This window comes from Mesoplodon bidens (genome assembly GCF_964165515.1).
Source record: "Mesoplodon bidens genome assembly, chromosome: 2".
In the NCBI taxonomy this organism is placed as follows: domain Eukaryota; kingdom Metazoa; phylum Chordata; class Mammalia; order Artiodactyla; family Ziphiidae; genus Mesoplodon; species Mesoplodon bidens.
In genome coordinates, this window is record NC_138177.1 from 32,056,446 (window position 1) to 32,084,099 (window position 27,654).

At 35.4% G+C, this 27,654-nt stretch overlaps 1 protein-coding gene across 4 annotated transcripts in view; it reads right to left on the reverse strand.

The window, feature by feature from the left end:
• Nucleotides 1-445: 445 nt before the first annotated feature.
• Nucleotides 446-27,654, reverse strand: part of RC3H1 (ring finger and CCCH-type domains 1) — an 89,925-nt gene continuing 62,716 nt past the window's right edge. For 3 of the 4 annotated variants that reach the window (XM_081226476.1, XM_081226477.1, XM_081226475.1), the window contains exons 9-20: nucleotides 26,844-26,956; nucleotides 23,798-24,079; nucleotides 23,273-23,487; nucleotides 20,671-21,041; nucleotides 20,005-20,172; nucleotides 15,379-15,531; nucleotides 12,759-12,972; nucleotides 12,219-12,324; nucleotides 11,962-12,094; nucleotides 9,677-9,859; nucleotides 8,201-8,316; nucleotides 446-6,696 (exon numbers count right to left, since the gene is read on the reverse strand). In XM_081226476.1, coding sequence (XP_081082602.1) covers nucleotides 6,546-6,696; nucleotides 8,201-8,316; nucleotides 9,677-9,859; nucleotides 11,962-12,094; nucleotides 12,219-12,324; nucleotides 12,759-12,972; nucleotides 15,379-15,531; nucleotides 20,005-20,172; nucleotides 20,671-21,041; nucleotides 23,273-23,487; nucleotides 23,798-24,079; nucleotides 26,844-26,956 — 2,205 coding nt within the window. In that variant the 3' untranslated portion in view covers nucleotides 446-6,545. The remainder of the gene's footprint in view (nucleotides 6,697-8,200; nucleotides 8,317-9,676; nucleotides 9,860-11,961; nucleotides 12,095-12,218; nucleotides 12,325-12,758; nucleotides 12,973-15,378; nucleotides 15,532-20,004; nucleotides 20,173-20,670; nucleotides 21,042-23,272; nucleotides 23,488-23,797; nucleotides 24,080-26,843; nucleotides 26,957-27,654) is intronic. The other variant, XM_081226478.1, reaches the window with a different exon arrangement.

Genomic DNA, 27,654 nt, shown 5'->3' on the forward strand with positions numbered 1-27,654 from the left:
TGGGCTCCTTTATTATCCTAGATTATTTTTGACTTGTTAAATATACCTCCGCAGGGCACAATCACATACAATCAATACGATTGGTAAATTACACAAGCTCTATCCCAAGCAAATATGCATCAATGTTAAAAAGTTACTTAAAAAAACAGAAACAAAATAAAACAAAATAAAATCCACCCAAAAGGGTGATAATGACTGCAGAATGTCTCGGGGAGACTGGTATGAGCCAAATTGACCACAGTCAGGGAAAAAGGGTAAGAAGGGTAACAAGGGGAAGAGACCACACACAAGAAGAGGAATCTCACAACTGGAAAATGTTTTAAGTGGGTGAAAGGATTTGTTCATTATCTTGATTCACTTTTTCCATTTCTGTTGTTCTAAAAACTCACAGATTCATCGTCAAGTAAGATAATGAAGCCTATGGATCAATGAATAAAATTTAAAAAAAAAAAGAAAAACTTCTTTCCCCCAAGTTCCTTTCATTCCCAGAAGGTGGGAAGAAGAGAAAGGATGAAAGGGGGAATAAAGGAAATTTAGGCAACAATACACCTGGAAAAAGTAGCTCTCAGAACAGTGTCTTAGTTGAACAGAGGATGTAAACATGATAAGCAAAAGCTTAAAATGCCTTGAAATCAGAGGAGTATTTTACAGGGTGGTTCAGATATTATTGTGAGAATGGCAGCCTATCAGTGGAGAGAGATTACACTAATAAATGGTGATTTTAAAAAATCAGGTTAAAAAAGAAAAGGCTACCAATTAATCCACCCAATAGTTGTTTCCATTCTTTTCTTGACCCTTTCATACACCATCTGGAGTTGGGGTAGGGGCCCACCTGACAGTTTCCAGTTATAAGATGACTCTGAGTGCACAACCTAGAATGGATGCCAAAGACCTGTGAGCTCTGTCTACTTAGAGTTTAAATTAAAAACAAAACAACACACACAAAAAACCCAACTAGAAATAATGAGACCTCAATACAAGAAAATAAGTCACCTTATCTAGTATACAACATATATTAGGATAACAAACTCCACAGGATTTTATTTTTCTAAATACATATTTTTGGACACAATATTGTTGTGAGGCTTAAGTTCTCTCTCTTGGGTTACTGTGCCTTATTTTCTTTTGAAAATAATGGTTATTACTCTAGGGATGTTCTGCTCAGGAATAAAGTTTAGGGGAAGTTCAGTGTTTGGCTGAAAATTCAGAAGCTCTGAAAACAAGGATTCCAGTGGTGAGGTTAGTCCCTTTATCACAACAGGATTTCAAAGGGCTCTTTACCCACTTTGTTCAGTGCAGTATTGAGAATCTACCCACTGGGAACATATTTATTATTAAAAGGTGTTACTTCTTCTTGGTGGTGGCAGTTTCCTATTCTTCATTAACATTATAGCTAGCGTTACAATCTAATGCAAGTGAAAACACCTTTAGCAGTCAAAGAAATAAAATCTTAAGAACCAAATGGTAAGCTGGCATTTACTACAATTAACAGTATCTTTCAACAAAAACAACTTTCTTTTTCTAAGTGGCTCAGGAAAGTTGAAGTAAGAATTTTAAAACATATTAACTGCAATCCACCTACAATTCCCAATAAGTAATTTCAGCAGGAAAGTTTCATAAAGCTGAGCTGAAGCAACAAATAAATATAAAAATCATAGTTGTCCAAGGTAGAAAGGTATGAATGTGGGCCAGCAAAATGGGCAGTCAGGTAAAATGACGACAGTAGTAGACTGCTTGCCTGTTCAATCCCTAACGTTGAACGTAAAATCTGCTTCGTTTAGTAGCTCTGTCTAATTTTTATCTAAAAGGATAGGCAGACTTTTCAGGGAAGAGATCACCTTGCAAACACTATAACCATGTATCGTCAATAAAAAATAAACATAATTGGACTCTTTTAGGGTAAAAATCTAAGTAAACACTGCAGTTAATTTCCAGACAGGTTATTAATTTCCCCTAAAAAGTAACTGAGCCTTTCCTTTTAATGATATATAAGACATTACAAGTGCTTTTTACAGATAGATTTTATACATGAAACCTTTACTCAATTCTTTAAAATGAGCAAAAAAAAAAAAAAGTAGAAAAAGATGGTTAGATCTCCATCTATAACCATTTGTACATAAGCAATAACAACCGAGTACTCTTTAGTGAAAAGAATCTATTTTTCTCTGAATCTGAATATAATCTAACATGTACTGACTATAGTTACTTGACCATAGTGATAGTAGATTGTCCTTTAGGCACAAGTAAAATAACAAAATTACAACATGCTATCATGACAGGATAATCTCAGCAAAAGGGAGGAGGAACTGCTTACACACAATATTGTAAAAGATGACATTCATGGTTTAGAAAAACTGAAGAATTTTCATTACTTTTACATTTTATAAGGCCAGCTAACTTTAACAGTTAACTTTAGATACATCTCCCTACACAGTATAATCAACTCACAACTACTAAGAGGTTTCACAATCGAAATGGCTACTATTTCCTCCCAAACCAAAACAGAGTAAAGCACAAGTCTTTGGCTCTCCTTTAAAGAAAACAGCAGGTTACCGTTCCTAACCAGACCTTTGTTTGCCTACCAGTAGGGCAAATACCACATTTGTGCATCACTGAGTAATAACACCATTAGAAAAGGCAACTTCACAGAAGTTATTGGCTAAGCGAATTCATTTGAATGCTCTGTTTTGAGGCAGCAAACTGTCACTGTTGCAGATTGGGGAGGGCAGTGGGTAAATCAAGGGGAATTTGCAAGATACAGAAGGGACAGAGGAAAAAAAGAAAAACAAAAACTTTGAGCTCCAACCCTGAAGACCAATGGGAAGTCTGATGGAGTTACATATTCAAGGTAGCAAATGAGAATCATACCAATTTTATGTCTTTTAGGCAAAAATATATATATATAAATAAATAAATACATGGGAAAGACTAGGAGAAGGGAAGGGAAATAAAATGGGAGAAGGGAATCAACCACATTAATGCTGTATGAAATAAATTTTTATACATTCTGAGTAGTTGAGTATTTTGTAGCTGGCATTAGAAATAGTGTCTTATTAGTTGAATATTACTAGAAACCTATGTTGTAACTAACTTTTCTTTTTATTAGAAAAGTAACAAGGAATGGATCTTTGGTCACGTCAGCCTCTGTAAATTACCCAAGTCATGGCACCTACTGAACTTATGACAATATCTATAAGTAAGGCAAAAGAACTACATATAAGTCAGAAAATTGAGTCTAGATATCTTATTCTCAGTTCTTCTACCCTCTTCCAGAGACTCACTGAAGAAAGAAAAAGTCCAAGTACTTTTATATTCCTAGCTGTAATAAAATTCTAGTGTTGTTATCCAGACTGAACACAATGCTTATTACTCCTACCTTAACCCTCTCAGAACTGTTCATTTTCATCAGAGATGTCTGAGTCTTGCCTTTTAATTCAGTGAAAAGCAAACAGTCATCTTCAGAAGAAATTAACATTTGAATAAGTAGAAAGTATAAAAACTGTATTTCCTATCTGACTGGTTTCATCTTCTACCTGTCTCTAAAGGGATAAATTTAAAAAGCTAGAAAAGTCAATTATTTTTCATAGATTTTAACAAAAAAGCAGTTAGAAAGTCAAGCAGTTTTGCCTCAACAGGCCATTGACCCTTATAGGCTCATCATATCACAAGGTATACAACAGAGAAAAGGAAAAGAGAAAAAAAAATTGGAGGTTTTATTGAATTCCTAAAACTGCTTGTGAGCACTGCGAAAGTTGTAAGAATTTCTATGAGGTAAGGCAGAGTAACCAATTTAAAATAGGTAAATTACAGGCACAATGGGACAGTATACCTTTCTCTTGCTGTTCTACCCACTCAGATTTCCTCTAGAGAGTGTGAGGCCTTAGAGAGGTACAGCTAGGTTAAGGCTACAATTTGAGAGATTCCCCCCATCTTCACTCCATGAAAATACCTTAAAAAGAGAAAGAGTGTTTTAAGTCAGTTCAAAACAGTGGCTTCTCTGGTTTTATTCATAATAGGAATACTGTGTATATTAATCCCTGTTTCTGCCTAGCTTACAAAATCAAAATGGTGAAAGGAAGAATGAGTATATTTGAAGAAAATAAATAAGAACAACAGAAGTTGAGTTATTAGGGGTTTCAACAGATACCCAAAATGGAATTTTACTTTTACTCCGAATTTCAACAAAATCAATACCCATAAATTCCTCTTCAGTACCAGAATCATTCTGAGTTCCAAATTGAACCAACTGCTCCTAAAATTTAGGAATTAAACATGTACAAAGGAGAAATAACATCTGCCCAAATCTGCCTACAGAAGGTTAGAGGCCAAGAATGTTGTCTTTTACAGCTATAGAGAGAAATGAAAAATCTCAGGACTGTCAGACATAAAAGTTTCTCTCCTTCTCCCAAAAAAACAGTAAGTACTTAAAGAGTAAATGTAAGAGGGTTTTAAGCAAAATAAAACAAATAAAAAAGGCAAAAAAGCAAGTGTATTTAAAAAAAAAAGGAAAATATGGATATCAACTGATAAAATGCCTCATCTTCATTCAGTGCTTCTACCTCCCAATCAGTCATTTTATCGCAACAGCTGCGCTCATGCGAAAAAATCCATAAAACATACCCAATATATATACAGATATAGCTATGTATATATGTATATATATAATATATATATAAATTTTTATTTAAATAAAAAAGAAAGCTCGAATCCCAAGCCAATATGTGTATATCAAATCCTTGACCAGCCAGGTCTGTAGGGCATAATCAAATTCAATGTGAAATAGTATATAAACACGGTGCCTTGACTGGGCAAATTAAATAATTGCTACTCAAAAGAGTGTTCTGTTTGGACTCTCCTACTGGTAGGCAATGGCAGGACTGTATTACCCTCCCCCCACCCTCACCCCCCATTTGTTTCATTTAACAATATGATGGACACAGAGCTTAGACTGAGGTTGTTATGACCTCAGCAGGAGTTAAGGGTTAAGAAAATAAGAAACAAGAAAAATACAAACTCTTGCTTTTACCCAACCAAAGCAATGCAGTAACTTATTACATAACCAGTGCTTTCTGTTTTAGTAGTATAATCCAGAAAGGGAAATTTTTAGAAATTCAGGCAAACATAGGGATAGGGTGGGTGCTGTATCAAATAACCCCCACTAAACATGTTTTATATGGTCTTAGTTCAGTACAGACATGTGGCATCAGAATATGTGCAGCAGAACTAAGTAATAAAAATTCTTCCTTATTCTTTTCAACATTTTCATGAAGAATCTTTTCAATATTGTAAAGCCAAGACTACAAAAATTGACTTCTAGGTACTATCTACTTGCGCTAATGATTCTGAAAAGCAGCAACTGATTAATTCATGAACTATCCTTAAGATTCAGGCAGTTCGTATTTGCCAATCTCTGAAAGCCAAGGGCTCCAGTATACGGGAATTTTATACTTTTGGTTTTTGAGAGTAAAACATACACATCCATTGAACTAATGTGGCTCTGTTCATTTTAAGTTCAAATCAAGTGTTGCAGTTTTACAACATAGTTGATTGTCCTGGTTTTTGAACATTCTACAATTTCAGCAGAGGTTCAATTTGAAAAAGCACAGCTCTAAATTTCCAACCATCACCTCAATATAGGTAATAAACCAAGTATGTATTTTCAGTGCTACTAAATTAGTTTATCCTGAAAGTAATCTCCATTTGAATCTCCTCAAGCAATCTAAAATTGGCTCAGGTTTCTGATTACATTAAGAGAATGAAAGGGGTCCGTCCATATCAGAAATGAGGGCTTCAAAAATTAATTGGTAATTATCTCTCTGAAAAGCTGAAATAAACACAAAAACAAGAAATAAAGCCCTCCTGAACAATAACTACAAAAAGTTTTAATGCCATATGAAAAACCTACCTACACATGAAGCTAGTGACCCAGAAAGAGAAAGCAGATTATGGCTTCTAAATAACAGCTCTTGGAAAGTTGGTGTGCTGCACATTTTCTAATAACTAGTCTATTACTGTCTATTTCTCAAGCACCACAGAATTCTCAGAAAGGCCAGTGCTTTCTGTCTGCTGTAATTTATGGGGTTGGGTTGTGAGAGTTAGAAAGGATTGGGGGTAAGGAATTATACACTGGGTATGTAATAATACCAAAATACAAGAAAAACCTACTTCATTAAGATCATACAATTAATCAAACAGAGTGTATATATAATATCTTCTTTTTTTTTTTAAAGCCCTGGATCCAAGGCGTCCAAAGTTATTAAAATAAAGTTCATTCACAGAACAAAAACAAATTTAATCTGAATTGCTTGCAGATACTGCTAATTTTCTTTTTCTTTTTCTTTTTTTTTTTAAATTAAAAAATGCATTATTGTGAACTATGTGCAGTGTTTGTTTTTACTAGTGGTGTTTGTGCACATTGCCTCTGGTGCTTTTCCTGGATTTCTCTGACCACTCTCAGAGAAAAGATTTAGAAGTTAACTGTTCTCCTACCCCTACGCCCCACAAATTGGTTAGGAACAGAAGATAAAAGTAGGACTCCTCATGTTTTAGGGAGCAGAACTGGATGTAACTCCTGATCTCTGGGAGTCATTATTGTCCCCTCCTCCCTCAGGGTCCTCTGACAGGTTCAGAGAGTTGGTCTTGTTTGATAGGAGGCTGATGTTCTCTTCTGTCAAGGCTGATCCATTCGGCACATCACTGTTAACGTTTTTTTTTTTTTTTTTTTTTTTTAAAAAGGAGTTTGGATTTTAAAAAAGGAGAGAGATAAAAATGATTATTTAGTAGAATAAAATCAACAGGGCCTTTCTTTTTAGCAGTATGGAATGGCATACATGAATGGCATTCAAACTTTAATTTACAGCTCTATATCCATGCTTTATTTTAGCATAGGGGTTGGCAAACTAAGGCTAGCTAGCTGCCTTTTTTTCTTTTCTTTAAATTTTGTTTTTCTTAGCTGCCTGTTTTTGTAAACAAATTTTTATTGGAACACAGCCTGTCCATTTGCTTGCATATTGTCTATGGCTGCTTTCACATTACAATGGCAGAATTGAGAGTTTTGACAGAAATAGTAAAACTCATAATTTTAAATATTCACTATCTGGCCTTTAAGAAAAAGTGCTGACCCCTGCTTTTAGGAGGTTTACTAGTACAAGAAATTGCTTTGAACCCAGGATAATGCATGGATTTAAACAGCCAAAAACCTAAGCCTGAAAGCAACAGGGCATTAGATATTGTTGTATGTCATCAGGAGGGCAACTCGGGACTATGCATCAAAAGCCTCAAAATACCCTAAGGTGCAAAATACTCTAAGATGCAAGAAATGCAAACAAAGAATTAACTATAATATTGTTTATTGCAGGGTTGTTCATAATAGCTGATATGTATCCTTCCCTACCTGTAGAAGAATAATGGATGACATGGGATAGACCAAATTAAAAACAAGGAGGATGGGCGAGGGCAGGGCGGGTAGGTGGGTGGAAGAGGCTAAATGCCTACACACTTCAAAAAACCAGAAGAGGGCTTCCCTGGTGGCGCAGTGGTTGAGAGTCCGCCTGTCGATGCAGGGGACACGGGTTCGTGCCCCGGTCTGGGAAGATCCCACATGCCGCGGAGTGGCTGGGCCCATGAGCCATGGCCGCTGAGCCTGCACGTCTGGAGCCTGTGCTCCACAACGGGAGAGGCCCGCGTACCGCAAAAAAAAAAAGACCAGAAGGGTATACATCAAAATGTTAACACTGTTTTTTTTTGTTTTTTTGTTTTTTTTTGCGGTACGTGGGCCTCTCACTGTTGTGGCCTCTCCTGTTGTGGAGCACAGGCTCCGGACGCGCAGGCTCAGCGGCCATGGCTCACGGGCCTAGCCGCTCCGCGGCATGTGGGATCTTCCTGGACTGGGGCACGAGCCCGTGTCCCCTGCATCGGCAGGCGGACTCTCAACCACTGCGCCACCAGGGAAGCCCAACGCTGGTTTTAAATAAATTAAAAAACAAGGGGAAAAAGGAGATGGAAGCAGAAAATTTTATTTCTTAGGTATTAACAGATAATTCAACCTTGGGTCTGATCTAAAATAAGTTTTAACTCCTAAACTTATGCAAAAATATTCTTTTCTCAGTGTATACAAATTAATATTTTAAAAATCAAATTATATGTATGAGGGTACTTCTGTCATGACTGTATAAGACTATGAAAATGTCCCTTTCTTTACCTGAATGTCAATGTAAGGTCCTCAGCTGGAACCTTATTTTGTGGTTCTGGTTGTCCATTTTCTGCTTGCTTACTTGTATTCAATTTGCTTTTCATGTCCAGAGAACACTGGTTCTCCTTTGAAAGAAAAGGAAATAAATTCAATTATCTTTTATTTAATGGTGCTAATGGAAGAGAGAACAGATATATATATAATACAAAATGATGATCAGAAATCATATTTAGTTCTGTAAAATGACCAAAGAAACAGGCAGATTAAAAGAGAGACATAGGGACTTCCCTGGTGGCACAGTGGTTAAGAATCTGCCTGCCAATGCAGGGGACACGGGTTCGATCCCTGGTCCAGGAAGATCCCACATGCCGCAGAGCCACTAAGCCAGTGCGCCACTGAGCCCACGTGCCCAAAGAGCCCATGCGCTGCAACTACTGAGCCCATGCACTGCAACTACTGAAGCCCGCGTGCTCTAGGGCCTGCGTGCCGCAACTACTGAGCCCGTGTGCTGCAACTACTGAAGCCTGTGCATCTAGAGCCCATGCTCCACAACAAGAGAAGCTACCACAATGAGAAGCCTGCGCAGCAATGAAGAGTAGCCCCTGCGTGAAGCAACTAGAGAAAGCCCGCGCACACAGCAACAAAAACCCAATGCAGCCAAAAAAAAAGAGAGAGAGAGAGACATACACAAAAACATAATGGAGTACGGCCCACTTGCTCACTATCCAAGCTGGATAGCAAGGGGACAAATGCCTCAAGTTAACATGGAAAAATCTCACAGAAAAACTGATGACTCAGAAAAAGCAAGTCAAAATATAATAAGTATCTATAATACACTTATTGAACACAGAAAAATGAAATATCCCATCTATTTGCTTAAAAAGAATGTGAAAACTATGCAACAATAAAAAAAACAATTACCATGCAATCTGAGGGAATGGTTCAGTCTCCTAAGACTAAACATTTACTGAAATGAGTGTTCATGCACTATGAAACAAACCCTAAGCATATCTATGGATATAATTCCACAAGAAATAATATGTAGATGGCATCTCACTCATGACAAAAAAATAGGTCATCAATAACATAAGGGCTGTGAAACCTAGAAATGTTATTTGGTAATACATCTTTGTTTAACATGAGGGCACTGCAAAAAACACCATCCCCTCTGCTTCCTTCATCAATACGTTTAACAGAAATTTAGTAACTTCCAGATAACCACCTTGTTTTCCCGGAAAGTTTTTTGTAATGCAGAAAACTAAGACAAAGAACACACTCAAACCAAAAGAGAATGAGGAGAAGAATGATAAAACAGGGAGGCAGACCATCTTCAGGACACTCATTGTCAGTATTAATCACTCAGTGCAGTGCCTTGGATTCTACAGCTCTAGATGATTCTAGAACTCCAGAGCCACGAGTTCAGCGACACAACTACACAGAGGCCTTCCTTTCAGCTTTCCTCTCTTTTCCCACCATAGCACTTACCATGCTCAGTTCCCGGGTTCTCTTCCCGATTTCCCTTTCCACCTGGTGCAGTTCCAAGCTCAGCTGCTCACTTGAGGGCGCTCCAGGCCATTTTTGCGGCGGCGGCGGCGGCGGCGGTGGGGGCTGTGATTGGCCTGCCAAGGCGCTCGCCTCCCTCTGCAGCGCCAGCCTGCTACCGACAGCCTAGTGCAAAAGCCAAGCGCACAGCTCAACACACGTCACGCCGCGCACAGAGTGACCAGGCCCGAAGCCAGACCCGCCCAAGCAACTTACTACTCATGGATTGGCAATAAAAATGATGCAAACGTAAGGCACTGGTTCTTTCTCTGAGTACCATTTGAATACAAAAGGGAAAAGATGGGACATTTAAACTTAGTGAATAGTAATTTAATCTTTGGTGTAAGTTGCTCTTTTTATTTTCTTAGTGGAAAGAGAAGTCAACTATAAATGTGCTTCTTTCCTTTTCTGTTTTTTTCCTTTTGTTTTTTAATTGAATTTTCTCTGATGTAAATTCTATAATTTCTTTCATGAAACCTCAGTAATGGCAGGGACTTTTAACCACAGTGAGTTAAATAGTGCTGAAATTCTTTTGGAACAGAAAATCAGTCTAGAAATTTCAACTAAGACAAAAAGCCATGAAATAGCAAGGTAAGGAATAATGCTTTATGGAGTTAAAGGTCCAAATCTTCAACAAGTTAATAAACTAAAGGTGAACATAATAAACACAGCGTTCTTTTTTCTTGCGATAGGAATCAGCAAGAAGTTTTGGACCAATGTTAATAAAGCAATGGGAAAAAGGAGACAAACATGAATACTATACAGGTTTTTATTTCTTATTTCATAAGAGAACAAGCTAGACACATGTTCAAAAGCAAACACACACACACACAAAAATCCCTCCTACTGGTCTTGCTAATAAGAAAGTCTATGGAGGGTGGGAGGGAGGGAGACGCAAGAGGGAAGGGATATGGGAACAGATGTATATGTATGACTGATTCACTTTGTTATAAAGCAGAAACTAAAAAAAAAAAAAAAAAAAAAAAAATGTCTAAGATCGAATCAGTTAGAAATTTATTTCCAAAGCAATAGCTTACTTATTATTACAGATCTTGGAAGAAAGATATAGATCTAGAAAGAAACGTTCTAAGAGCATCTTTTTCTCCAGAAGGGAGCAATGCATTTATCACTAGAATGTCTTTAGCTTTCCATATTCAAAGTCTATGTTCCAATGCAAAGGGTAATATAAACAAAAGCTAGTCTTCCTGATGTGGCACTTAAAGAACTTTAAATTCTTTGCCTTCTGACATTTTGTTTCTCTTAAGTATCAGGTAGCATGGTGGAAAGAACACTGAATTTGGAGTATGAAGAGCTGGGTTCATGTTTCAACCTCTGTGAAACTAATAACCTTCAACCAAAAAGGGGGGCGGACAATACCACCTGCCTAATCTAATTGTCAGGGACATGTATGGGTCAAATAAGATATATGATAGTAATTTATAAACTGAAAGAACTATATTAATGAAAGGTGGTATTATTATACAGAGGCTATATTTTTTAGGTCAAAGTTCTAAGCTTCTACTAAAGATGATGATGAATAAAAGAAGTGAGAGAAATTTTTAAAAATTAAAGAAAATGTAAGAAATTAGAAACAAATCTTAAGCTAAAAGCATCTGTTGATTAAAAAACTATATACTAGGGGCTTCCCTGGTGGCGCAGTGGTTGAGAGTCCGCCTGCCGATGCAGGGGACATGGGTTCGTACCCCGGTCTGGGAAGATCCCACATGCCGCGGAGCGGCTGGACCCGTGAGCCATGGCCGCGGAGCCTGTGCTCCGCAACGGGAGACGTCACAGCAGTGAGAGGCCCGTGTACCGCAAAAAACAAACAAACAAACAAAAAACTATATACTATATACCTTCAACTTAAATGTGCCATCAAGGAATATAAGCTCCTTTTATATTTTTTATTTTATATATTTTAGATAATCTACAAATTTTAGATTATCTAAAATATTATACAGTATAAAAATATAAAAGGAGCTTATATATATACATATATAATGTATAATATATAAAACATATAAAATATGTTTTCTATTCTCAGGTAATAGAAATTCTAAATTTCCTATTGTCTCAGAACTTCGAAGTACTTAAATTCTTTGAAAAATGGACAACTGTACTAACTCTTAGGAAACAAACCTTAAAGTTTTTTGTTCATTTTACCTCAAAAGTTCCTCCTTTTAAAACTCTTCAAAAACTGGAATGAAAAAATATCTCTAGGCTGGTACCTCTAGTCCACGTAGCTGGGTCTGTTGGCTAATTTGTTGGTTTAATTGCTGCAATTCTAGTCGTAGCTGTTCCCTCTCAGCAGATGGAAGGGGTTTTCCATGACTGGCCACTTCTGACATAGATATTCTCTCCCTTTTGTGGGAAAGAAATTATGGAATAAATTTAAAATTTTATTTTTTAAAAATGTTATGACCAGAAAAACAAAGTAAGTTGAGTAATTTTAAAGGCTTGTAAAAGTAAAAAGAATGACTTATACCTCTCACTGAAGTGTCCCTGAGAAGGTATGTTTTGATGAGGTGAATATGGAGAACCTCCCCAGCCACTGTGGGTTCCATACGGACCATAATCTGTAAGAGAGTAACCTACAGTGGAATGATGCAATTCATAGATTTGATTCTTCTTTTTAGGTAGCCACAATCTAAAAGGCGTAGGCATATTATGTACACAGTTATCTTGAAAGATGGAGGGGTGTTGATATTTGTTTTTCCCCCACTAAAATGTCAATCTTTGTAATTTTTTCTTTTGTTTGATTTTTTTAAAAAAAATGAGATTATTTTAACAAAAGCAATGAAACTATTAAAAATAACACATAGGTTACCTTCATATACAGATATTTAATTTTAGTTTGTACCCCTACAATTCCCTGGGTTACAATTACCTTTCTACAGGGATAATTCTACAGAAAAGTTTGAAGACTACTGCCCTGCAAGATTATGAAAAGCACTGATAGTAAATGGGGAGTGCTGGGAGTTGTGACTATGAACACTCCAAATCAGCTTATCTCTGAGATTCTTACCTGAAATGTTAATAGATTTTGAGGGAGCTCCCTGAGGTGCCATAGCCTGCATTGGGCCAGCACCCTGATATATTGTTTTGGAAGTTCGAGAAATGGCACCAAATCGAGATACTGTTGGTCGGTCTCCAAATGGGATGAGGTCATCATCACTGGTTTCTGCTGCTCTTCTCTGAAGGTCCAATCGCTGGTCTCTCATTCCTTTACTCTCCACATTCTGGTAAAAAGTAAAATGAGAAGGTAAAAAGTAAAATGAGAAATCCACCCCACACTTAGATCTCTAACATAATTTCCTCTAGCTCAATGTACTTACTGATAAGATTAAAATCATTAGTTGCCTTTAGCTGTCATATAAAACATTGCTTTTCAAACCTCTGACCACTTCCTGTAATATTTTTTACATCATGACCCAGTACATATATACATTCAAATATATATATATATATATTTGAATGTATATATGTATACATATATATTTTCATGACAAACATTTATCCTTACTATATGTAATGTATTCTTGTATTTAGTTATTTTAATTCATTTCTTTAAAAAAAGGCCCATCATGACCAATAAATTAATTTTCAACAATCAATAGTTAGAAAAATACTGTTTAAAAATATAAGTGCCGGGCTTCCCTGGTGGCGCAGTGGTTGAGAGTCTGCCTGCTGATGCAGGGGACAGGGGTTCGTGCCCCGGTCCGGGAAGATCCCACATGCCGTGGAGCGGCTGGGCCTGTGAGCCATGGCCGCTGAGCCTGCGCGTCCGGAGCCTGTGCTCCGCAACAGGAGAGGCCACAACAGTGAGAGGCCAGCGTACCGCACTTATATAAGTGCCAACATAGGCTTTTAAAAGGCATTCCAGTCAGAAAGATAAATGGAAATCTAATTGCTAGACCCTTGCTACTCAAAGAATAGTCCACAGACCAGCAGCATCAGCATCACTAGAGAACTCATTAGAAATACAGAATTTCAGGTCTCATCCCAGCCTTACTGAATTAGAACTTGAATTTTAACAGATTCCCCAGGTAATTTACATGCACATTCATGTTTGAGAAACACTGGGGTAGACTTTTATCCATTTGGGAAATGTTCAATTACATCTAGGTTAGGCTGGAAAACACTTTTATTCTTTGTTAATTTAAGTAAATGAGTTTTATTTCGCTAATGTTTATGTTACTTTACTATAATAACTCTTTATGAAAGTCAGGTACAAAGCAAAGGTTCCTATCTACCTCTACCTCCTCATCTCACTCTTACTCTTAGAAAGATTGTTTTTTATGGCCTAAAAACAATGTTTCCTTAATCCTACCACAGAAAAACAAAAGGTTCATTTTCGCTTTTTTCTCTTCTATATTCCTTTTTTTCTCTTTCTTCTTTTTTTAATTGTCTGGCATCTAATCATATTTATGCTATAGATATCACTTCACTCATCTAAGTCTTCCTTTTCTATTACCAAGAATTGGCCTTCTCTCAACCAGCTGGGCAAATCTTTGTCTTTGAAAATCTATATAACAACCTAGGGAACCTTTGTTAGAATTAACAAGGGCAAATGAATAATAGTCAAAAAAAAAAAAAAAAAAGAATAATAGTCAAGGCATACCTTTAACCCACCAATACTACTCTTAAGCATAACTTTCATGCAATGTGCACAAGGAAACATATGCAAGAATGTTTACTGTAGCACTGTACATAATAATAAAAAAATTAAAAACAGCCTAAATGTTCATCAACATGAAAATCAATAAACAATTATATATATATTTATTTATTGTATGGTATCAGTTATCATACAATGGTATCTGATAAAAGCAGTGAAAATGAATGAATTTGAACTATAGGTATAAATTTGGATACATCTCAAAAACAATGCTGAATGAAAATGCAAGTTGAAGTTTATAATATGTATAAGGTCTATAAACATTCAAAACAAAGTTATTTAGAAGTAGTATAAAATTATCCATGAAATGATAAACTCTCAATTCAGGATAGGGGTTATCTCCAGGGAAGGAGGGAGGGAGAAAATGAGATTAGGGAGGTAAAGAGAGGAGGATTTAATTATTTATGTAAAGTTTTATTTCTTTAAAGGATAAAGAAGCAATTAAGATAAAATAGTGATATATTTTAAGCTTGAGTATTAGATACACTGTTGTTACATTATTTTTTGTTAAAAAATAAAATGGCATAAGTGTAATACATTTCAGTATACCACAGCTCATCTGAAGCTAAGTAACTATAATTCTGACTCAAACACTAGTATTGTTCACTAGATTCAACTTTACTGTTTAAACTTAAGAGTTGTAAAAGAGTTATAATTTATTTGGACAAGAAATTCAAGATCTTAGTTATGCAAAATAATTTACTTTCAATTCTAAACAGCTGTTGGGTTAATTGCTAGCTTCACAGAAACATAAGAAACGCTCTCCTTTGTCTAGACAAGTTTGAAAAGATTTTTATATATATCTGAAAGAAAAAAACATATAGTTTAAATATAATTCAATCACATAGTACAGAATATGGTCTGAAACTTAAGCAAAGCTCAGTTACTTGTGTCTACACTATAACTGGGGATAATTTATTTGGTTTATCTTGATTTGTATTAATTATGGCTTAGTTATTACACATACCATCATTTCCACACTCCCTGCTGCCACAACATCTTTGGGTTTTGCATCTTTGGTTCCAATGTAGGAGCCGATGGTGTCACATGACCAGGGTGAGTACTGGCTGTAATCATTTCCTTTGTATTTCCCAGCTACCTTCAAGTCTTCATCCAAAAACTACAGATGGAAAAAGGAAAAAAGAAACAAAATAGGAAATGGGTCTATGAGTAACAGCACAGAGAAAGCAGTAATTTCTTTAGAACATCATGCTGAAGCAACATAGTAACCGTTATTTGATTTGTGTCACTAGAAGATTTTTGTAGACTATGAAAAACATAAAACAAATGAAAAATGATATTCAGCCTTTACACTTTGTTAACAGAGGGTCAAAAAGAAGTATCTCAATATCTTTCAAAGAATCAAATTAGGATTTTTGAAGAGATTTGCCCATCCTCTTTCTCATCAGATTCAGTTAGCACTTAAACAAGTATGTTACTAGGCCCTAGTTTTGCTAGACCCTCCTTAACGCTTCTTTCAATACCATTCCAGGTAAACAAGAGCATTAGAAATTCTTTAAATTGTAAACTTAAATGTTCTATATAGTACGTGATGATGCAATAACTTTTTTACCTATATCTCTTTAATAGCAATAATTCATATCTTGAATAAATTCTGGTCCTTAGGGTTGAGTCAATGAAGTGAAAAGGATAAGATTCCTCATTTTCTTTTCTCAGGATGAGCTCTGAAATTATGTAGTAACTAAATAGGCACTCTAGGTCTAATGCATTTTTACTTACATTCACATTTGTGTAATGTTTTACAGTTTTCTAAGTACTTTTATGTATACACTATCTCATATGTTCTTCAAGTCCATGAGAAACAATGTGGGTGATCGGACCAAGGTTATACCAGTACAGGGAGTGCTAGAACACTAATAAATTGCTCTCACTTTATCACAGATGTATATACTGACATACTAATAATCCAGGGGGTACTGGTACATTTAAATGGCTCTATGCTTCCCCCTATACTAAAAAAAACCCTTCTATTTTCTGGGTCATCACTTTGGTCTTCTGCACTGGCAGAGGGATATGCTGTTCACAGTACCACTCATTTTCAACCACAACTCCTGTTTCCATTGTTTATAACCTCTTTCCTTTTTTTTTGTCCTACTTCTAGTTTAAAAATTCCAGCTCATTTTTACATTTCTCCTCCGCTTACAAATTTTGTGTAGAACAGCTAGCTTTTTAAAGACATGACCTAGTAACAAGAGTGCTTTTTCCCCTGCAATCAATGTATTATACAGCAATTAAAAAGAATGAGATAGGACTTCCCTGGTGGTGCAGTGGTTAAGAATCAGACTGCCAATACGGGGGACATGGGTTCAAGCCCTGGTCCGGGAAGATCCCACATGCCGCAGAGCAACTAAGCCTGCGAGCTACAACTGCTGAAGCCCACGCGCCTAGAGCCCATGCTCCACAACAAGAGAAGCCACTGCGATGAGAAGCCCATGCCCTGCAATGAAGAGTAGCCCCCACTCGCTGCAACTAGAGAAACCCCCTGTGCAGCAACGAAGACCCAATGCAGCCAAAAGTAAAATATAAATACATAAATAAATTTATTAAGAAAAAAAAGAATGAGATAAATTTATATACTGATACACAAAGACATCCAGGATAACTGGTTAAGTAAAAACAAAAACAAAAAAAATGCAAAACGTAAAATCTGAATATATTACTAAATGATCTGATTAAAAATTATAATGATGTGTTAGTTCATGCACAGAAAATTTGAAATATATATAAAAAGTTAAAATATATAATAAACTGACAGTGATATAGAAAATGAGATTTTGGAGAAATTTCTATATTATATATTTTTATAATGTATGAATTTAGTATAATTATATGTAGGTTGTTTATAATCAGAACTGAAGTTTAATTATATAGCTTTGTATGTCAGTAACTAAAATAATTCTGTCAATAGATAAAGTTCCGTAACAGCCAGGCATTATTATAATCTTTATTACAAGTAAAAGAGTAACAAATACACCCAGTTATTATTTACTGAATGCCTGCTTTGTGCTAGATGCCTTATGTCTCATTTAATCTTCACCACACCACTGTGAGGTAGGTTTTATTATGCTTGATTTACAAATAGAGAAACCTGAGCCTCAGGGTTAATGAAGGCTAAATAACTTACAAAAGATCACACACTGAGCCACAAAGCTGAACCTCACAGATAAGTATATTTCATTCCAAAATTAGCTCACTTTTCACAGTGTCATACTGCTTTCCATATTTCTCAAAAAATGGTATGGCATAACAAGGCTCTGGGATGTCTCTAATAGTAAGTTTTTGAAAAAATATCATGTAATGTTGATACTTTACACGTAAAATTATATTAATAGAAGATGTTATAGCTTTACTAATTAACCTATATTATTGTGGAAAATTCATCCAAAGTGTTTAGAGAGGAAAGCCAGATACTATGAACAATCTTTATTTAGTAGATTACTTTTGTAGACCCCAAAGTTTACTGTTTATTACATGCAATGTGATATATTTCAATTTTCATTGCTTATTATTCATAATTTGTCAGCTAGAAATATTGTTTAGAATCATAATTCTACACATAAAGGGTGTAAGACATTTTCCTTACATAATATCAACTGCAACCCTACTGAGAAAACCTACTTGACATAAAAAAATATATATATATATATTTGTATATATATATATATATACACACACACACATTGAGCTGAGGCAGTTATGTAAAATCAACAAACCAAAATAATTAAATAAATAAGATCAACAAAGCAAAAAGCTGGCTTTCTGAAAAGATAAAACTGATGATAAATCCCTAGCAAGACTGACCAAGGAAAAAAATTATCAGAAGTGGAAAAATGTCTACGGGGTCACTATAGACCCTGAAGACATTAAAAAGATAATAAGACAACATTCATGATAACTGTTAGTACTGCCTTGTGGAAATACTGATAACCCTCAAATTATGGTTTATTATCCTCTAGTACATTAACTAGTTTATTCTAGCAACTCTATTTCAGTGTTTTTTTTTCCTGCCTTTCACTACCTATATTAGCCTGTCTCTCCTACTCTTTGAATCAACTTTATCATTCTGCTGTTTTCCTCACTACTGAGTTAAATAAACCTTTGACAGTCTCAATTATAAAAACTAGGAATATAGGGAAATTTCATTCATCTGATAAAGATTACCTACAAAAAGGCTGACAGCAAACATCAAAATGGTAAATTATTAGAAGCTCCATTTGCTCAAAGACTGGAAATAAGAAAACCTATCATCACTTTTATTTTATACTGGAGGATCTAGCTCACCCAACCAAGATAAAAAAAAGAAAAGACTTAAGAATTGAAAAGGAGAAGGTAAAATGGTCATTATTCACAAAGGACATGACTGTGTGCACAGAAAATCCAAAAGAATCCACTAACAAATACTAGAATTAATAGGGAAATTTACCAAGGCTGCTGAACACAGGTGTCAAAATACACAAAAATCTACTTAATTTCTCTTTAATAATAACAAAGAGAAAATGAAATTTCAAAAAGGATTCCATTTAAAATAGCTTCAAAAACATTAGTTTCCTAGGAATAAGTTTAATGAAAGATGTGCAAGACACTGAAAACTATATGAGATATGACATTATTGACAAAAATTAAAGAAGATCCAAGGAAGTGGAGGGTATACCATGTTCTTGGAGACTCAATATTGGAAAGATGTCACTTCTCCTCAAATGGATCTAAAGCAACACTGTCCAATGAAAATATAATTGACCCACATATGTAATCTAAAACATTTTAGTAGCCATATTAAAAAATAAAAAGAAACAGGTAAAATTAATTTTAACAATATATTTTATTTAATCTAATACACCCAAAGTAGTATTTTAACATGTAATTAATATAAATATATTGATATTTTGGGGGGGTACTAAACCTTCAGATCCAATATATGTTTTATGCTTACAGCACACATGAATTCGAACTAGCCACATTTTAAGCATCATTATCCACATGTGGCTAGTGGTTACCATACTGGGCTGCCCAGATCCAGAGATTCAATGTAATTCTAATCAAAACTGCAGCAGATATTTCTGTGGACATCGACATGCTGATTCTAAAATGTGTCTGGAATTTCCAAGGACCAGGAACAGCAAAGGTAATCCTGAAGACCAAAACTGGAAAACATACACCACCACATTAAGATGAACAATACTACTACATTAAGACAATGTGGTGTTGCTACAAGGATAGAGAAATAGATCAATGAAACAGAATAGAGTTCAGAAACATATAGTCACCTGACTATGACAAAGGTGACCAGATTATGATAAAGGTGACTGCAGGGTACTGGGGAAAGGATGGTCTTTTCATTAAATGATGCTTGATCAATGAGATATCCTTTGGGGAAAAAAATGGATCTTAACTCCTAAGACACTATATACAAAAATCAATTCTAGATGGACTGTAGATCTAAATGTGAAATAATAAACCTTTTAGAGGAAAATATCCTCGTGACCTTGGGAATAGGTGAAGATGACTTAAATAGGACACAATAAATCACTGATTAAGGAAAAACTGATAAAGAGACTAAAAAAGATGTGCTTACTTCCTCTTGTTGGAAGGCAGGAGGCAATGTTGGTGAAGGTGCAAAAGGAGGTGGAGAGATAACCTTCCTTTCCTCTAGTTGTGCCATGATTTCCTTTCGTCTTCGATGTAGCTCATCTAGACTAGGATGGGGCTGGGGAGGGGGAGGAAGCCGGCTGTAAGGAGGCTCCTGAAAATGCAAAGATGAGTAAAAATTGAAAAAGAATTTCAGGACACATTGATTCACTTAGCACATATTTTAAATAAGTAGCTTGTATACTCATCTTAACATCCGAAATAGCAAGACTTAATAAAACAAAGCAAAACAAACCAAACAAAACCCCCAAAAGCTCTCAGGATTTCCCAAAGAGCTAAACTTAAGTTTCTTTCTCTTGGTCAGAGACCATAATTTCTAAATAAATGAAGAAATGTTAATAAAATCATCTAATGTTCAGAAACTAAGATGGGTTAGCGGGGGTGGGGTATTAATTTTTTTCCCCTTTAAAAGTTAAAAAAAAAAACAACCTATGCAGATTATGAAAAGGTGAAAAAAGAGAAGATGTTTTCTTTTTAAAAAGAACTGATTGATCAAAGAGTTATTACCATGGCAAAAGGTTAAAAAAAAATCACTGCTAGCAATAATCAAGTAAATCTATATAATAATAAAAACCCCAAAAACCCAGCATACTCTGTTGTACGAAGGTCTGATCTGAGTTGGGTGGGGAGCCACTGGATAGTAACCCTCCATCTGTTGGTATCTTTCTCTGGATTCTGGTACATAGGATGGTACTGCTGCAGGTGGAATCTCAATGGGTATAGGACTTTCTCGGAAAATCTCCTCTCTTGTATAAGACTGAGCAGGGTATACTCGACGGCCATCATAGTGTGGTGGGTACATAGGTGGGTATTGTTGTGGCTGTGTGCCATATTGAGAGTTTACTACACGATCTTGGAGGTACGGTGGATAATGATCCAAGTAGGGAGGACCAGGTTCAGGAGCAGATGGTGGAGGTCGGACAAAGCGGGACACACATTGTGGTGGTGGAGGATAGTACATACCTGTACAATACAAAAGAGGAACCAAAAGCAACAATGAGCCAATCTATTTTTCTATTTAAGACTTTTCCTTTTAAAATATTTCAACACTAAAGAATTAAAAATCCACTCCTTTCTTTAGATGTTTTTCCCTCTGCTTATGTAGTCAGGCTAGCTTTGCGAAAAATAACAAGCAAAAATTATCCTTAAAAGTTACTGAAAACACCAATCTACTTATAGTCTACAACAGTAAATTGGCTCTCTCAATTATTTGATCATCTTTCTGGTGTGCCTTAACATACTGCGAACACTGAAAAAGCAAAAAAAAAATATTTCCCTGAAGCTTAGGTTCTACAGATCACTCATTTGCGTAAGTTTTGAATGTGAAATTGAGTTAACTGGAAAGAGATCCATTCTGCTGGTACAGATCTAGTAGCTAACTGCATAGCTCTAGAGTTGTTTTTTGGCTGTGCCGTGTGGTATGTGGGATCTTAGTTCCCCACCAGGGATTGAACCCATGCCCTCTGCGGTGGAAGTGCAGAGTCTTAACCACTGGTCCGCCAGGGAAGTCCCCTAGAGTTCTTGAGACAACAGTTGTGGCAGTAGCTTCCCAATTTCAAGACGTTTGCCTCAACTGATGAGCTCCTCAAGTTGGCGATTAGGGCAGAAGTTTCCTATTTCTACAGCTTCATTGTAACAGGTTCTTTCAGCAACTAGCTCTGGGACTCATTCCTGGAGGTCTAGCTTAAGTCTGCTTTTCCAATGCTTCTACTGATTTTGTAGGACTCTCTGCATTAAACCTCTTACTGCTAACATAGCCAGAATGATTTCTAATATCTGCAATTGAACCCTTACTGATTCAGCATATTTAAGGTTAACTCAACAAAAGCAGTTGGGTTTTTCCTGCAACGAATGGTCAAAAGGAAGACACAGATCAACTTTTATCATATTCTTATATGTATTAATGACACCATGCCAACTTAAAACTACTTTTTTTGAAATCAAAAAAGACACTGCTGATTCAAAATTAATATAGGAAATTAATAAAAGGAAATGGAGAACACCTTGAATCTATCCCAGTTTAAAAAACAATAGAGGGGCTTCCCTGGTGGCACAGTGGTTGAGAGTCCGCCTGCTGATGCGGGGGACACGGGTTCGTGCCCCGATCCGGGAAGATCCCACATGCCGCGGAGTGGCTGGGCCCGTGAGCCATGGCTGCTGAGCCCGTGCTCCGCAACGGGAGAGGCCACAACAGTGAGAGGCCCACGTACCACAAAAAAAAAAAGAAAAAACAATAGCACTATACTGTTTTTGACAAAGAGAGTCAACACTTTAGTTTACATATCATTGCTTATTTTTTCACATGAATTACATTATGTGAAACCTCAATCAAGTCCTCTCCTGCATTCTCCATACCTGGTATATTATCATTAAAACTGGCTAATTTTCCACATTTGTCTATTTTCTCAAATACTTTCTTTTTTCCCATCACACTAATCCAGACCTCAACAGTCACACCTGGATTAACAACAAGTCTCTTTACTCCTCCTTGACTCCAGACTCTCATCTTTACAATCCATTTGTAAATTTTCCTTTCTATTCCCAATACCTCTACTTAGGGCATCCTTCCACAAAGTCTTTTGATCCCTCAAGTTCTCAATGATCTTCCTTGAGTCTTGTAGTTAATTCCCACCAAACAAATATTAACTACCACAACTGAACACTTCATTTTAAACACATATATAGATATATATACTCTCACACATATAGTTTTCTATTCTTTACTAATACTGATTCTATACTATAAACTCTCTAAAAGTATGTATTTGCATTTTTTCATATATATTACAGGGCCTAGAAAAAATATTAGGTGACAACCGAAAGCAAAAAAATGTACTGTGTGTTTAATTTATATCCACTGTAATATTAAATTCTTTTTTTGTACTTGAAGAAAATTTTCGTCAGGAAAATATATACGGCCTCAGCAAATTTCCATTGTCTACTTGGATGACTTACTTCTATAAATATGTAAACATATTTAATATACAACTGCTTTTAGTAGTCAGGGCGAATTACTTTTCATAGCTTTGCTACTTCATTTATTTCATACTATTTAGTTGATCATATAACCTTGGTTTTTTCCAAGTGTTAAAAAAAGCATTTATTTATTTTGAGATTACTGAAAATATGATCACTCTTGAAATCATTCTCATAACTTCTAAGAAAAGTGAGTGACATAAATGAAAGATCATTACCCTGCTGATAAGGTGCTGGTTCAAATGGTGGAGCAGCTCCTCGAGGATCCTGGTAATAAACATCCGCCTGTTGTGCTGGATATAACTGAGAACCTCGTGGTACCATCTGAAGTGATTTGGTGACAGGCATAGGGGGCAGGTCTGTTGGCCCTCTTGGAGGTACAGGATGTGGATTAACAGGCAAGGCAGAAATACTCTTAGGGACAGATTCTAGCCTATGGGAGCAAGATTCTGCAAGTCAAGTTTAAGGTCTTGAAAATACTTCTAATGTACACAAATTGTTAAATGTAAAAAAAATTGCCACAATTTGGGAAACTGGTTTCTTCCAATAGCCATTTCTTCTACAAAATTTGCAAACTGTGATCTTATGTCACCTATGTTAATTGTTTCTCAAAAATCACTGGCACAGGAAATAGAAATAAAAAACAACAAAATAAGCCCCCCAAAAAGCACTGATTATTCTTTCTTCCTTCTACTTTATGTCTATAAAGAAACTTTAAATAAAAGTTAGGAAAAACAACGTACAGGTCAGGAGGGGATCCAGGGGCACTACTGCTCAGGTGATCTATCTTTCCTGGTTTCAGACTAGAATCGTAGCTGGGGTCTGTCCCTCGTGGAATCAGCTGTGTTACTGTACTCCCTGCTGATACAATTCCATTTGGCAGAGCAGGGGTTTTTCTGCTAGGCAGATCCACTGCACCTTCATCCGGAAGGATAGCTGTTGGAGGCAGGCCCACCTCATTAAGTTGACCCAAAGAGGCACTCAGGGGTCTTCTGGGAACCAGGCGTTTGTTCATTTTACGAAACCTATATAAAAAGCACAAGGCACACACCAAAAACCAAAACTGTAAAAGCTTTTAAAAATCAAGAACTAAAATGTATTTAAGAAACGGATAAAAAAGGAAAGGATTCCAAGCACATCATTTTCTAGAAATTCTTTTGAAACACTGGCTCTAGCTATCAACTTGAAAACTTGTGTATGTGTATACACACACACAAACACACACACTTTGGGGTAGGGGGCAGGGGGCGGACCACCCATCAGGTGTAACTACTGTTAATAGCTTGGTATATAATACAGATTTTTCCACTCCATACACTGGCTTAATATTCTTACATTTGTAAGATTATAAATTACAGAAATAGGGTCATATATGGCTGCATAGTAAATATTTTCCTCTACTTCATAATCTTAAATATTTCTTTATGTCATTACATTTTAGGTTGTCCCTCATTTTTTGCTATTAAAACAATGCAATAACAGAAAATTATGTACATGTACTTTGCGCTTGTGTGAATAACCAAAAGCAGAATTATTAAGTCTAATGTATGCACGTTAGAAACTCTTATAATGCTCCAAAGCTATTATAACTACTACTGATTAACAAAAAAAGGCTTTTTTCAATACCTCATTAAACACTGGCTAGCCTCAGTCTTTGACAATTTGACAGTTCAAAAACATCAAGTTTTATTTTACTTTATATTTCTTTAACAATTCATGATCTTGAACACAGTTTTCACATGTTTGCTGGTCATTAGTGTTTTTTCTGTGAATTGCTTATTTACATGATCCATATCTACTGGTTCTTCTCTTTCTTACAGATTTGTAGGAGCTCATTTTATGTTGCGGATATCAGCCTTTTCTATGTCATTTCCCCACTTTTTTTTTTTTTTAAGTTTGTGGTGTTTGGGCCATTATCTTAGTTTTTAATTTTCACGTAATCAAATTTATTGATCTCCTTTATAGATGCTAGGTGTCATTCATAAAAAATCCTTCCTACTGTAAGATTATATAACAACCACAAAAATTTCTAAGTACTCTATAGTTTCCTTTTTAAATATTTAAATATCTGATAAATTTATAATTTGTTTTGGTGTAAAGGTAATAATCCAGCCCTATTTTTCAAATGGATAGAGTTGTTTCATCATCATGTTTTTTTGGTATTGAAGTGAAATGCCACCTTTTGCACATATGCTGAGTTCCTATATGTATCTGGAACTCTTTCTAGATTTTCTATTGTATTTCATTGGTCTATCTATTCCTATGCTAATACCACAGTCTTTATACTTACTTTAGCTCATAAAACAGGTTAATAGTTATTAGTCTAGTCCCTGCTGAAGACCTTTTTTTCCCAAAATTTTCCTGGCTATTGGCATATTTTTTCTCCAAATGAATGATTTTGTTAGGTTCCCAAAATCATCACGTTAAGATTCTAATTGGGATTTCACTGAACTTACTGTTTAAGAGGAAATAAAACCTTTATAATGCCACGTCTTATCCAAGAACACAGTATGCTTCTTTATTTATTTAACCCTTCTCTTATGTTCCTATGTAGTTTACTAATTCAATTCAAGAGGTCCTGGATATTTCTTATTAGCTTATTATTTGGTGTTTATCTTTTTTGTTTTTGTTGTTAACGCAAAAGGGATTTTAATGTCACCTTACTTTTTAACTGGTTATGTTTCCCTTTCTAGTTTATATGAGAGTACTTCATTTTTGTAAACTAATTTTTTGATTTGCTACCTTACTAAATTCTTGTTTCTTTTGTTTCTAGTATTTCTCTTGAGTTTTCCCATTTAATGATTTTGGCTATTTTATTCTCTTGTTTACATACATTAGCTACAACTTCCAGAATGTTAAATAGCATTTTTTACTAGTAGAAAATTTTCCCTTACTCTTGTCTGTAACAAGACTGAATCTAATAAACTAATACCAATTAAGCATCATGCTATCATGCTGGCTTTTGATTTGAGATATAATTATCATGTTGGGAAAACATCTATGATGTTTTTGTTCTACTAAGGGATCTTGATCTATCACGGACATCGGATATTATTCAAATGCCTTTTGGCATCTTTGGATATGATCACGTGGTTATCATACCCATTCTTCTCTAACCCAGAGTAATTATATTATGCTACCTTTGCACTTAGTAATGGTGTCTATTTTAATGTATTACTGAATTCTAAGTTTTAATATTTGGGATTTAAAAAATATTAATGTGTGAGATGAATTTGTAGTTTTCTTTAATTGTGCTTTGTCAAATTTACTGTCAGAGTTATACTGGTTTTATAAAACAATTAAGAAGCTTTTCCTTTCTTTCTACTATGTGCTGGTAATTTAACATCATTGAAATTATCTGGTCCTTGAAATTTGAAATAATCTGTGAAAATGAGCCAGGCAATAAATAATTTCTTGAATAGAGCAAAGGGCAAATTTTTCCATTGGAAATGCACTATTCAATTATTAAAATCAATCAGCTAAAGTTGATGAAAATCCTTAGACTTTTAATTGGGGGGGTGGGGAGGAGATAGTGAAAATGAATCACTTTTAGATTCAGTTAACCACAAGTAGCTTCCTACTTGTAGGCACAATGTAATGAAAGGTGAAGAAACTGCTTTGGTTTTCTTTTTTAAAATTCTGTATTACTTTCTAAACATTTCCTACTCATCAAAGGGAATGCAACTACATCTACATATTTCTCAATGGCAGCAAATTATTCTACTTAACAATTCTATCTTATTCTCTAACAAATTACTGGAGGTTGAGTCTGATGATTTTCACACTTACTTTTCCAGTTCCTCCTGTGAGTGTGCAAATGTACAGCTGGCCCCACGAGGGCATCCTCCTCTCTGCTTCATGTCTCGACACATGTATGTTTTATATTTGCTATGCTGTGGAGGCTACGATCAAAATTAAAACATTAGCCATTTAAAAAAACGTAAATCTTGCATTGCCATTTAGGATCTTAATAATCTATATGAATAATTCAGACTAACTCATACACTTATCTAGACTGCCCAGACAAAAGTCCTGGAAAGTGTGCAAAATAAATTACTTAAAAAAAAAAAAGGAGTCCTGATTTTTCTGATATGCTGATATTAACTATCAAACATGTAACATCACATAAATTCTTGATTCAATCTCATGAGAGCTCTATGATCTTCTCTCCAACGTTTTACAGTGGACAAGCACACCACTGGAGATTAGGACTTTCAAATACTTAAACTGTCTACTAATATTTGTTGTGGACAATGTTCAATATAGCTATACTTACAATTATGTTTCCTTGTAACACACTACAAATCTACAAGAGGCAAAACTTAAAAGTTAATATTATTTTTGTAGCATTCTTCATGATGTCTAATGGAACAGGGAGTTAAAAGTAAGTTTTTAATTTTCTAAATTTCTTAATCATAAAATAAAGCCCTGATCTGTGCTTAGATTGGGAAAAGCATATCCATGTTATTCTACTAGAACACTTTTAATATTTCTTACTTTTAAAGAAAAAAGGAATACTGAATAATCTATTGTTAATATTTACTGAGCCAGATAAATTAATAACAAAGTTTTAATTTCTCAAGCTTACTGCTACAAAATA